The sequence below is a fragment of the Rosa rugosa genome, chromosome 1, assembly GCF_958449725.1.
Source record: "Rosa rugosa chromosome 1, drRosRugo1.1, whole genome shotgun sequence".
In the NCBI taxonomy this organism is placed as follows: Eukaryota; Viridiplantae; Streptophyta; class Magnoliopsida; order Rosales; family Rosaceae; genus Rosa; species Rosa rugosa.
In genome coordinates, this window is record NC_084820.1 from 64,939,706 (window position 1) to 64,952,966 (window position 13,261).

At 39.1% G+C, this 13,261-nt stretch overlaps 3 protein-coding genes across 3 annotated transcripts; 2 read left to right on the forward strand and 1 right to left on the reverse strand.

Moving 5' to 3' along the window:
• The first annotated feature begins 4,308 nt into the window (after positions 1–4,308).
• Positions 4,309–7,086, forward strand: LOC133726147 (lipoyl synthase, mitochondrial). Its single transcript, XM_062153625.1, has 4 exons — positions 4,309–4,822; positions 4,902–5,113; positions 5,368–5,747; positions 6,730–7,086. Exons 1-4 carry the CDS (start codon positions 4,356–4,358, stop codon positions 6,847–6,849), a joined length of 1,179 nt encoding a protein of 392 aa, XP_062009609.1. The 5' UTR covers positions 4,309–4,355; the 3' UTR covers positions 6,850–7,086.
• A 690-nt stretch (positions 7,087–7,776) lies between these two features.
• LOC133733071 (uncharacterized) lies at positions 7,777–8,784 on the forward strand. The gene has a single exon (XM_062160682.1). It carries the CDS (start codon positions 7,777–7,779, stop codon positions 8,782–8,784), a length of 1,008 nt encoding a protein of 335 aa, XP_062016666.1.
• A 949-nt stretch (positions 8,785–9,733) lies between these two features.
• Positions 9,734–11,593, reverse strand: LOC133726150 (uncharacterized). The gene is made up of 2 exons (XM_062153627.1): positions 11,173–11,593; positions 9,734–9,955 (listed from the first exon to the last, which is right to left on the reverse strand). Exons 1-2 carry the CDS (start codon positions 11,464–11,466, stop codon positions 9,764–9,766), a joined length of 486 nt encoding a protein of 161 aa, XP_062009611.1. The 5' UTR covers positions 11,467–11,593; the 3' UTR covers positions 9,734–9,763.
• Between the last annotated feature and the right edge of the window lie 1,668 nt (positions 11,594–13,261).

Sequence of the window (13,261 nt, forward strand, 5' to 3'; positions counted from 1 at the left end):
AACTGAAGGAACAGTTGTGTGCGTAAGTCATACATATCTCCTCTGCTTAAAAGAAAGAAAGGTGAAAACGCCTATGCCCACCATCCCCATGTGGCGCGTGTCGCGGTTTTCATTTTTTTCTTTTTCTTTTTCTTTTCTAACTAATATGTTATGAATCCTCCACATTTATAACAAGATCAATACCTAATCCACAAATTAAAAGGGATTGGATCATTGCAAAAGATGAATAGGCGATTGGATTGTTATAAAAACAAACAAGATACAAGGGGATATTGAAATTGATTTGTTTGTCCATATGTTCTGTTTTTGTTGCAGAGAGAGAGAGAGTTGATTGATTTAGAAAGCAAATTGATATTTATTTGTAAGGAATCTTACCAATATTTGTAAATAAATGACTAAATATATTGGCAATGATATTCATTACAAAGGATGAATACGGGATTGGATTGTTATAAGACAATACTAATTTGGATAATTTCCTCTCCACCTTTTTTTTTTTTTTGCTTCCCAAGATTAGCAAACAATACTAATTTGCTTAATTAATTCCAATTATGATGAATGATGTAACAATAATAATTTATTACATACTCTTGCGTAGTTCCCCTCACTTCCATCACAAAATTCTTTCAATCTTAGCTTCTAAGTATTTGTTTTAGCTAAATCTTGCTAACCTTGCTAACAAGATCAATACCTAATCCACAATTTTTTTTTCTGTCGCATAGATACTTGATTGATTTAAAAGGTAAATCGATATTAATTTTCAGAGAAATTTACCGATATTTATTTATAAACAACTAAATATCTTGGTAAACTATTTAAACATGACCGACATTATCTCAGAATAATCTACCAAGTCCAAAGCATCTTTGACTTTATTGCTTAATAGATATTTTGGATAGTTATGATAACAAACTATGCAAAGTTCTTGATTTTTGAAATAATAATCATGTCTACTCTTTTTATTTTAGTAAGTTTTAATAATGTCAATACTTGTTCTTATTATGTATTTTCTTCATTAATTTTTTTTTTTTCAATACGTTATATGGTGATTATAGGTTAATAATTGACCAAAAAAATTATGCTTATCTATTATTAGATGTAAATTTCATAACAAAATGTTGAGTTGTTTTATTTTTCATTCTTGAATCAAAATAATTGAACATAAGTTTAGTAATTAGCCAACAATAGCAGGTGATCCTCATTTTCAACCAGCCCATTGATATCCCCACCGAAAACATTCGCTAGATATCAAAAACCTATCAAGAGTGAACCGAAATCGACACATTGTGCATGTGACATCTTTGAAGTTTGAACTCTTACGCGTCACATAACGAAACCCCCACTTCCAAGTTCAATAAGCTTGCAAGCATATGGCAATGGGGACAGTCCGGCCACGCTCCCCAAGCGCGCGTGAAACCGTTTTAATAGATATTTTTGAAATATTTCTGTTGCATTAAAGACCCTACAAGGTCCCAATAATAGCCGCCAGTTTATTTCTATGGGCTTCACGTGTTATGTCGAATGCCATGTCATGGGCTTTCGTGTCCAGCCAATCACAGGCCCACAAAATTCAGAGACACACAGCTTCCTCTGCTTTGTTTTTTCAATAAATTCCAAATATTACACAGAAAATAAGAAAAAAACGGTCATAATTTTTTTAACTCTTTTCCCCCGATAAAAGTGCTTTTTTTTTTTCTCTTTCTAATGGGGATCCGAAGAGCCCCGTTTGGACATAGGAAAGAGGTGGAGCTTAGTCGTAAAGTAAAACGTGTAGTGTGGGAATAAAATTTTAAGGGGGAAGAAAGCGGCTTTTGGAAAAAGCAATTTCTTTTTTATCTCTTTGCAAAATTCTAACATAAAAAACAAAAGTCTTAAAAAAATGAGAGAGAAAAATCATAGAATCTCATAAAAGTGAGGCAAGCGATGTTTAGCTGTCATTCAATCACGGAATCTATCCCATAATAATACCCAGTTACCCACCGACTCATTCACACTCCCAACTCTTCGTCGTTTTTTTTTCCCCTCTTTTGTATTCAAAATCTATCTAATTTCAAACTATCACTATAATTTATGAATGACAAAAATCTATGCATATACAATGATCAAATATATTTTTTAAAATTAAAAAAAAAAAAGACGTAACGTGACACGTCCGACCCACCAATCATATGATTTTACATGAATAATACACTTTAAAATAATTCATTTTACAGCACAAAATATCCAAAATACTCACAACTCATCCCATATTTCGTGATTAGTGAATCAGAATCAAAAGTGTTATTTTATCTCGACTTAGTCGCTCGTTATGTTTTCCAATGTCAATGATTTTTGTTTTAGATTGTGTCTGATTTCTTTGTTACGTTGTTGTCACGGTTTCAAATACAAAGTTCTAACCTTTGACCTCTAATTAAGAAAGGAAACATAATTATAGTGTGATTTCATTTCCTATATAATGATATTCCTCCTCGGATTCATTTTCCAGCATGGTCCTGCCGTCCTGATGTATCATGTATGCAGCATTGGAGGCTTTTCCTTATCATATCCATAATCCGATTTGTTCCATTATTTGTTTAATGAACTGTGACATCAGTCACATAACCTACGAAAGAGAAGTGGGTTGATAAATTAGTTTGAAGGAGGAAAGAAAGACACAGATTTTTAGCAATGAAGTGTCACAATAACTCCCACTTATATATATATCAATCAAATTCAAACATGGATCTTCTTGTTGGCTGCTACAGTGCTTCCAAACACCAATCGACACCTTTGGTTTTTAAAATTACAAAATTTTAATAAGACTCCTCCAATTCTACGGATGTACCTTTTAATATTTCTTATTATATCAGCTACTCCAACAACTCGAAATTTAATTTTATCCCAACTCATGTTCATACTCCAATCCTAACTTCATGTTCATACGCTCTTTCGCTAGGTCATTATTATTAGTCATCATTTGAGGTATTCCCAAGCATTCTTCTTATTTGTCCAACTAGTACCTATGTATCTAGCCAGAGCCGGCCCTCAGGGCTGCCCACTGAGGCAACCGTCTCAGGCCACCAGCTTCTGGGGGCCTCATAGCTCTGACTTTCAATAAATATTATATAATATATATAAACTATGCGCCTAAATCACCAATGTTATAAATTAGAGTAGTGGCAAGGCTGCCTTTTAGGGGTATTTTTCAGCATGAGTTTGAATCCCACTAATGACATTTTTGCATATATTTTCTTAAGTTTTTTGTATATTTTTGAATTAAATTTTTTTTTTTTCGTACAGACATGTTCTCGAGTCATATATCTTTGAAGTACTTATATAACATAAATACTATATGTTTCTTTTCGCTGTTATCATTATATAATTACTAAATTAAATAAAAAATAATTTGATAAGGAAAAAAAAATGTATATATTCGCCTCAGGCCTCTACAATCTCAGGACCGGCCCTGTATCTAGCTAACAAATGGTCATGCATCCCTATAAATTCTACTACTTGATTGGTCCTGAATTTTATATGTTTGGGACCATATTCGTGCTAATCCAACCTAGCTACCAGTTCTAATTGGTTGGTTCAGCTAGTGACTATATTGTTATGTATTTATTCATGGGTCTTCGTCCTCCCAACGGTCACCCAGTCACACCCACTTAACTTGTCACAACTCTTCTATCAAGGTGTAAAAGGTAGGGTGGAAATTGACATTATATGCAAACCTCAAATCAAAATTTGACATTTCAAAGCACTATTATGCGACCAACTAAATATATCGTTTTCTAGGGATCCTAGTTTGTTGTTAATGCATCAACACATGTAGACTAACCGACAATAGACCAACTCCATTTGATGATACATTAGTACACTATTGCATGATGTTATTGAAATTAGTTTACCACAACATAAAATCTATTTACATTTATGTATCGAGAGTGAGACTCTAATGAATACCTTAAAATGAGGACTTTTAAATTAACAGTTAGATGATATATGTGTTGTAGAATTAATATTTCAACTAAAATTAGGATCACTCATCCAACCATTGATTCGAAAATCCTCAATGAGTCCTCATTTTAAAATCCTGAATAAGTGAATAGAGTCTCTCCCTATGTATCGATACGTTACCTCATATAAGAAAATTGTCTCATTTCTCTTAGGTCCAAATTGGTTCATGGCCCAAAATTTGTTGCAAACTTGCGTTACTGCTTTTTGTGAATTGAAATGATCACAGGCCCATTATCCAGCTTCAATTGGGCCGTAAATCCGGAAAGAGCTGGATCCAAGATCCAAAATTGTCTACGCCAACCAACCAGAACGACCAACCTCCCTCATCTTCTTCCTCACCATCGACTCATCATCATCACATGAACAAAATCTCTCTCACCACCTTAACCCGAAGAGAGAGAGAGAGAAAGATGCAGACCCGGTTCTCAGCCCTAACCCGAACCCTAAAGTCCACGACCCGATCCTTCTCCTCCTCCACGCCGTCAACCACATCCTCCTCCCAATTCCCGCCAACTCTGGCGGGCCTCCGGGCCCGCCTCGCCGCCGAGTCTCCCACTCTCACGGAGTTCGTCGAAGGCGAAGGTCCGTACTCCGTGGAGGTCGGGACGAAGAAGAAGCCGCTGCCGAAGCCGAAATGGATGAAGGAGTCGATCCCCGGCGGCGAGAAGTACACGCAGATTAAGAAGAAGCTCAGGGAATTGAAGCTCCACACGGTCTGCGAGGAGGCCAAGTGTCCCAACCTCGGCGAGTGCTGGTCCGGCGGCGAAACGGGAACGGCCACCGCCACGATCATGATTCTCGGCGACACGTGTACCCGCGGGTGCAGGTGAGGTGTTCGACGAAATGTGTGTGAGAGATGAGGTTATGGTTTTCGTGGTTGGAATGTTGATTGGAAATGTGTGCAGGTTTTGTAATGTGAAGACTTCAAGGACTCCACCGCCGCCGGACCCCAATGAGCCGGCGAATGTGGCGGAGGCGATTGCATCGTGGGGGTTGGATTATGTGGTGATTACTAGCGTGGACCGGGATGATATGCCTGATCAAGGGAGTGGACATTTTGCTGAGACCGTGATCAAGTTGAAGAAGCTCAAACCCAATATGCTAATCGAGGCTTTAAGTATGTATTCACTTTTGAAATTTCTTTGCTTTAGCTAAGTGGTTTTGATTATGAATTACGGTATGGATGCATTGTTTGTATTAGGCTGGTAGAAGTCAAAGAAGTTAAGACAGAATGAACTTTAGGATATGAATTATTGGCCATTGTATCTACAAGTTGCTAGGGAGAAATGTAGCTGATTGAAGTTAGGTTCATGTCTATACTTTCAATATGTGGTTCGTTATTCATATGTGTTGTGTCATTGCGATTTGTAGTTCCTGATTTTCGAGGGGATTCGGGTTGTGTCAAGAAAGTTGCAACATCAGGATTAGATGTCCTTGCTCACAATATTGAGACTGTGGAAGAGCTTCAGAGGGCAGTACGGGATCATCGTGCGAATTTCAAACAATCTTTAGATGTTTTGATGATGGCCAAAGAGTATGCTCCTGCTGGGACACTAACAAAGACTTCAGTAATGTTAGGTTGTGGGGAGACACCTGATCAAGTTGTGAAGACAATGGAGAAGGTGAGAGCAGCTGGTGTTGATGTGATGACATTTGGTCAATATATGCGACCCTCAAAGCGCCATATGCCTGTGTCTGAATACGTCACTCCTGAGGCTTTTGATAAGTATCGAGAGATAGGCGAGGAAATGGTATGCTTCTATCTTTTGTTTTTATATATCCTGGTTAGAACTAGTTCTCCTATGCATTACAAGTTCTTTCTTAATTCCTTGTAGTTTGGGGAAACTTTTTTGGGGCTGGTACTATTTCTTGCATGTCATACTTTTCATGCTCAAGAATGTGTTGGCTAGGAAAAACAGCAATGGCACCATATTACTTGCCCTTTCAATTTCTTCTTTACTTTAATGTCAGCATTGATAGAAAATTTCTCCTCTTCTGACTTACTAGTATCTATTTAAAACCACTCCGATGCCATAACCTATTAGCTGTAGTAGTGGTTCTCTCCTCTCATTTTGGTTAAAGGGATGTGCAATGCAATGCAGTATGACTAACTCTTACAAAGAAAGATGCATTGAGTGGCCCAGAATCTTGTTATGGACCACTAATTTATAGAAAGAGTGGTTGAATAGATATTACAAGACTCTTAAATCACTCAGGGTTTAGCCCTAAATGTCAACTACGATGTGTTGCTGAAATAAAGATAAGCGGATTTGATTATAGTTTATATACTCACAGTTCAACACTATAGACCAATGACCGTAATGGTCCTTATTGTCCTGGTTGCTCCCAATTCCTAAACCTGGAAACCAGATCTTAGGCAGTGTGGTGATTCTATAACATTTACATTCTATATTTTATATTATCATATACCAACCTCTACCATTTGAATATACAAATTCTCACTTTCTTTAAGGTTGGGGCCTGATTTGTGTCTTGTGCTATGATTCAATTAATTAGCTTTGGCTTTAAATAAAGTGCAGGGAACAACTGATCGTTTATATCATTCTATAATTGTTACTTTACCAAATGTGTCTGTGATCATTTTCATTGTCGGGAAAGTAGATCATTGAATGTACACCAAATAGACAGACTGATTTGATATCATTTCAGCACCTCAAACATCAGATCAGAATATATAACAGATGAATTAACTATGTACTTTGAATGGAACAGGGGTTCCGGTATGTGGCATCTGGTCCCATGGTCAGGTCGTCATACAAAGCAGGTGAATACTATATCAAATCTATGATAGAGGCCGATCGGGCTGCATCCTCGCACCCTTCTGCCGCATGATGAGTGGGTTTATTTGCTACATACAAAATTTTCATGTCTGTATTGTCATAAAGTATCAGTCTGTATTCTTTTCCCCTTGCTCAGCTCAGCCTGTATTGTACAAGTAATGATTATACAGGCTGAAGCTTACATGGGCTTGACACTCGATCTGTTATGCTCTATTCGAGCTGTATCCTCAATTCATTGTAATTACCAGATATTGCTCTGCTGCTCCATTGAGGTCTTGTTTTCCTCTCATTGCTGCTGTCAATCTGCTTACTAAGAGAGTCTTTTAACAAGAATAATTGCTTGCTTCCTCTTGAATGAAAATCTACTCATGCAGCTCCTTTTTCTGTTCCGGATTCCACTCTGCCACGAAACACACACGAGAGACATTCGCTGAATTGACCAAACGGGGTTGGGGTCCTCCTTGGGGGCCTCAACCACCTACTCACTTACTATTACTACCGAGTACTGACTGTACTGGATACTAGAATTCCGATAGTCTTCATGTTCAAGCTTTGCGTTTTTGTATTGAACTTCAGGATCTCCTGTTGGTAGGTCACATGCATCCATCTGGGACCATATCTTGATGGTGGCGTATGCATATATATCAATTTTGTCCGTACTAAAACCTTTCTGTTCTTCTTTACTCTTTTTCTTTTTTCAAAACCTTTTATACCCTCCTGTCCTGTGGAAAGTGACCAAGCAAAAAAGTGAGAGGCCCTCTCACTGTAAATTAACCAAACCAGACCAAACCCTCTTATAGTCTTATCAATATCTCCGCCCCTGTAAAACAGCCCCCCGTCTCTTTCACACTACCCCCAAATCGTTTTTATGACCGTTAAAATTCAAATGTCTTTCCCACCCTCATCCTCACCCTCTAGTCTCTACCACTAACCACTCTGACACTCCCTGGTTTGAGTTTTTCGCAAACCAAATCCATAAATGGGTTGCTGTTTGGGCACCGCCAGGACCCCAAAACCAGTCCCACCACACCCCAACAATGGCCCCAACCCCCGCCACCACCACCCCCATCCCCACTACCACGCCAAGAAACCCAACTCTCTGACCCAAACCCATGTCGAAAAACCCGAAACCAGATCCCCACCACCACCGCTGGTTGTGGAAGAAGAGTCTGTGAAAGAGGTCCTCTCCGAAACCCCAATTTCCAAGCCAACACAAAACCCAGAAATTCCCCCGGAGAAAAACACCCTTTCGCCTCCGAAAGAAGAACCAGATTTCGTGGAAGAAGAACCCAAATTGCAAGCTGAGCCGCCGCCCCCGCCCAAAGAGGCGGCGGTTTCCGAGGCTTCTCAGCTTTCAGAGCCGTGTGGGATCAGCGAGAGCTACTCGTACTCAACGACGACCACCACCACTACTATAGCAGATGCCAGAGAAGACGAAGCTACCAGTAATCGGAAGCGGGAATTGGGCCCCAGAGCAAATGGGTCTTCTGGGCCGGTGGTGCGACGGAAGCGTCCTTACTCCGGCGAGGTTGCTAGCCAGAGAGAGAGAGGGCCCAAGCCGCCGAGGAGGACGCCGGAGCCGGCGGCTGGGAAGAGGAACCGGACGGAGACGACGTCGTTCCGGGGACGGGAATCGGGTCAGCTGAGGACCATGCAGCGGAGTGGTGCGGTTCCTACTGGAGTGAGGCGTGAAACGGTGTCGTCCAGGTCGAGGTCACCGGCTACCCGGAATGCGGGTGGAGTGAATCGAGCGGGTAGAGGAAAGAGCCCCGCGAAGGTGACCGGACGAGCCGGTGGCAGTTCTTCCTCGGTGGGTGTAGAGGAGAGTGAGAAGAAGGGTAACAACGAGCCTAAAGAGGAAGTACTGTTGGCCGGAAAAAAGGAGCCTGAAGAGGAGCAACGAAACGACGGCGTTTCACAGCCGCAGCAGGGGAAGGAGTCCCTTGACAACCCTCTGGTTTCGTTAGAGTGCTTCATCTTTGTCTAGTTGTTTTTATGGTTGCATTTTGTCCTAGTGTTTCTCTTTGTTAGGGGAATTGAGCAAAACATGCTTTGATAGTAGCTTGGAGTAGCAAAACCAGTACTTTGAAGAAATGGAAAAATTGTTCTTGCTTTCGAAAACAATGTAAATTCTCGCGAAATGGTATCAAGATTTTTCTTGTTGTTGCTTGATCTATCTATTTATCCAGGTGTTCTTGTTCATGTTGCTCAATCCAAAGTTCTTTCTGTTTTGATTAAATAAAGTTGAGATTTGCAAAATGTCTAGGGATATGAAGTAGTAATGGTCCTGGAATTGGTATCTTTACTTTGGGATAGGTTGGGAATGAGTAGGACAAAGCCTATGTAGTTCTTTCCCTTTCATCATTTCATTGGTGACTCTGGTAAGCTTCCTAGGGATACTGGCTTCCAGCTAGGATGCTGGGGTTGTCTTTGCCTCTGTCCTGTGTTTGAAAACGTTTGTATCGCTGGAAGTTTCCTGTGACTGCTTGCTTCCTCAGATAGTACTCTTTTATCTCAGGTTTGTAAGAACAGTAGTGCATGTTGTGCAGAAAGAAGCCAGCAGGTGATCGATGACTGACCGCGCGACTTTACATGCGAAGACATTTCCCTTGATTAGGCTTCAACAGTAGTGTGTGTCTGGATCCTTTTCTTGTAAACTAATTGATGACTCTTGTTAACCAATGCAGAGTGACGGACTAAACATTATCCTAACCGATTGTCATTACTCTTTTGAGGATCGGCGTTTGATTTCACGGGACAGGGATTCATTCATATAAAACTCAGTGGATGTGAATTTGGATCCACTTGAAACATCATCAGCTCACATCGACCTAACTATGCATAAGTAGAAAACTGTGGAATGTACATATCACTCGACTCTTGCCTACTACTGGCTTTCCTATGTTCAAAAGTTGTCAACTGACCCAAGTATGATGAAAAAAAAAACTTGGATTTTGCAGTCACATTCATGTCTGGATTTGGCTTTGGAATTTAGCTTGAGGAGTGGGGGTTGAAGTTGAAGCATGGCCTGCGTCGATGGAGTGGAGAGGCCAAGTGACGTGCTCGCGAGGACATGGTGCTGGAGCAGGGTGTGCAATGAAGGTAGGAGTTTCTTCTCCGGGCATCACTACAGATACTTCTCTAGCATAATTTGTAATCTGCAGAAACAAAGTAAGAGGCTACAAGTCAATTCAAATTACATCAACTTTAACATTTACCGACAATGTCACAGTGAAAAGAACCATATTCAACTGTAAAAAGGGAGGCATGGCATGCTTTGAATCCACTCTTACAGTACAAGAAAAGAAGATAAAAGCTGATATTATAGTCACATTCCTTCCTTCTCGACTAGGCTAACAAGAAATATATAAAGAATTCCTTCATTAACCTTTTAATACTAAACATGTCTGCAGAATACATAACACAGCCCTTCAAATTAACCTAGTGTTCTCGAAATACACTGTGAATTAAGAAATCTAGTCAATCGCGTCGCGACGCTTGGCATAAGGTAGTGAAAATCAAGCTAACTGAGTCAATTATATGATAGTGTTTTTCCTTAAACAATAGACGCATGCCCCTTTTCGAGATCATATACATATAGAAAACATCAACGTTTTTGGCACCATATGGTGACTTTGAACCTAGAATTCCATAAAGAAGAACTTCCTAACATAGGTCCTCGCACGCAAGCATGTGATAAGTTTGGATTTCCATGCTTGAATTTGGGTATCAATTAGTTATTGAAATCAATAATGTCTTCATTTCTGAAATTTCAGATGCAAATCTCCCAGGTTGATAACAAGAACACAAACCGAGCACACAGAAAACATCTATATAGGAACAAAGAAAAAACACTGATAATGCAAAATGATTTGTAAGTGATGCAAAATGATTTGAGAGTGGTGATCAAATGGTAATAAATTATAATTTTGGGTTAATAATGCAGGTACTATGCAGTATAACACAGACATGGTGCAACCCACTATAGAATTAGAAACTCCACATTATACCGGCCTCTAATAAACTTTTTAAGCAACCATGACCTGTAATCCTTAACCTAAACCACCAGCTACCAACCCAATTAGCTAAATTAAGCTTGAATAATCACTTAGGGAAAGCTATTGAATTTTTAATTAATGAGTTGGTAAACAATTTCAAAAGAAACATATATTCCTAATATTATTCCATGTGGCTTAGTTCTATATCTGTTTTGGTTTGAACTCTGATGTATGATGTTTCCAGCTTTCGGATTATTAGTTGAACGCTGAACTTCTCTCAAAAATGGATTTAGTGACTTCAGATAATCAAATAGGGAAAGAAAAAAACTTGGAAATATTACTTGAAGGCGTACTTTGAGCACCAAATTAAAGCTTACTTTAGAAGAGTTGTGATCAAGCTTGGGATTGTTATCGTAGACGAAGTGTGTCCGAGCAGTATGACTGAGCTGTGATGTTGTTCTGGGCCTCCTGAAGAATCTCTCTAAAATCGCCATAACAATAAACATTGATATGAGGATGGCAGTAGCTACAAAACCCATGTACACAGAATTGATAGAGTTGCTGAAATTACTACTCCATTGCTCATCTTCTTTCTCTGTATTTTGATTTAGTGGAGCTGCCATTGGAGGTACCAGAGCTGTGGTGGTTCCCCAACTTTCTCCACCTCCCATTACTATTCTCAGCAGAACAGAGAAAAATAAACAAGGATGAAGGAAGAGACACAAGTTGGAAACTTGAGATGAGGTTTTATATTGTTTAAGCTACTTGACTGTTCATAGGTTGGGCTTTACTGCCTTTACAGACTAAAAGAACCATATTAGGAGTTTTTATATATGAGAAGTGTACTTAATACACCTCTATCAAACTTTGTTGCCAACTCTTAATTTCCTAATATATCTCCTTTTTACCGTACCTCATGTCTCCTCACAAATTCACCTCCAATCTAACGAGGTGAATTTTTCTTCCAAATTTCTTTGATAATTAACATTAATGAAGGTGACAAAAATCAAACTTGAAACTTCACATAAAAACTAAAGTTCTTTTAATCATTAGAGGTACAAGAATAAAAGTTCCTTCCTCTAACTATTTTTTTTTGGTACATCCTTCCATTGACTATTTTTTTTTTTCTGAGGAAAAAGATGTATTAGTTTTCAGTTTGGTTTAATTTGTCCGCTGTAGTGTAGAAACATTAAGTGCTTGTTTGGTACACAGGATTTGAACTTTGAAGGGACTAGAAGGGACTGGAAGGCAGCTGGGCCATGTTTGGTATGGCCTGGGATTAAGTTTAATGAGCTTAACTAGGTAGCACCTGTTTCCTTCTTATTGCTTCCGTATTCCTACCGCACGAATGGAGAGGTCCGAGAGGACATGATAACACCGGTTAAGAATGAGATGCAGAGCTACAACATATTTAAAAAAAAAAAACTTCTTGCTTTCTCCTTTAGAATCATCGATTTCTTGGCCATAAACAAGAGATTCCTACAAAGCTTTTCAATTTCCTTGATCCATACGTGTTGATCCTGAAGTTCCTTGTTTTTCTAGAGTTCTATTACGATGAGTTTTTCTTAGCCTCTGGAGTTCCTACTGCGATGGATGGTTTGATGATTTCTGGGTTTCTTCTGGTTTTATCTCATGGTTCTCTATTGAAAAATTACTCTGCTGCTGCTGCTTCTCCTTTGTTGGTTTTACAGTTGATTTGGGTTTTCTTTTTCATTCTTATTTTATTTTGGTGGTTGATAGCTGTTTGAGTTTTTTTTTTTGTTTTGTAGTACTTCTGGGTTACTTGTTTTACTAATCCTACAGTACTATATTACGGGGTTGTCTAGGGTATCTTGATGCATGTTATATCTTTTTTTTTTAAATATTTTTTTATAATAAATTAATGTAGTGGAAATCTATTAAACTGGTTAACAGGTTACCCACTTAAATGTTGACATGTATTATTTTTAAAAATAAAATTTACCTTATTAACAAATATGTTTCTTAGAAATAGATAACTTCATTACTTATCCATGGCCAGAAGACACGTACATCACATGTTGTCTCATACCAACAGTTCTAGATGGCATAAGCCGCCAAACAAATGACAGGTGACCCTCATTGTAAACAAATGCGCACAATTAGACAAGCGACAAACAAGAGAAATCGCAACCTAGTGAAAAATACATGACTCAAAGCAACTGAACAACAAGTAAGTTCGCCTAGAGACCTCAATTGGTGTACGAAAATACTAGTAGATTGCAAAAAGCCTCCCATAAATGTAAGATCCAGCAGGTCACGAGATATGGTTTGTTGACACTACATTCGAACTAAGGCCCAAACGACCCAAGCTCGATCCTCTCCTCCTTGCCCTTGAATATGGTCGGAGACTACTCTTCCGGTGGTGGAACACCACCAAAATCCAGCAAAACCAGCAGGCAGATCGTTAATTCCTGGGTCCCAAACCCAGATCTTCCATAGATCTCG

What these genes read in the sequence shown, in the direction of transcription:
- LOC133726147 (XM_062153625.1), top strand. Translation starts at nt 4,356, where the DNA reads ATGAACAAAATCTCTCTCACCACCTTAACCCGAAGAGAGAGAGAGAGA. An exon ending in ACGTGTACCCGCGGGTGCAG is followed by an intron (nt 4,823 to 4,901) that starts GTGAGGTGTTCG and finishes AAATGTGTGCAG; the next exon opens with GTTTTGTAATGTGAAGACTT. An exon ending in GAGAGATAGGCGAGGAAATG is followed by an intron (nt 5,748 to 6,729) that starts GTATGCTTCTAT and finishes TGAATGGAACAG; the next exon opens with GGGTTCCGGTATGTGGCATC.
- LOC133733071 (XM_062160682.1), top strand. Translation starts at nt 7,777, where the DNA reads ATGGGTTGCTGTTTGGGCACCGCCAGGACCCCAAAACCAGTCCCACCA.
- LOC133726150 (XM_062153627.1), bottom strand. Translation starts at nt 11,466, where the DNA reads ATGGGAGGTGGAGAAAGTTGGGGAACCACCACAGCTCTGGTACCTCCA. An exon ending in TTGATCACAACTCTTCTAAA is followed by an intron (nt 9,956 to 11,172) that starts GTAAGCTTTAAT and finishes TTGTTTCTGCAG; the next exon opens with ATTACAAATTATGCTAGAGA.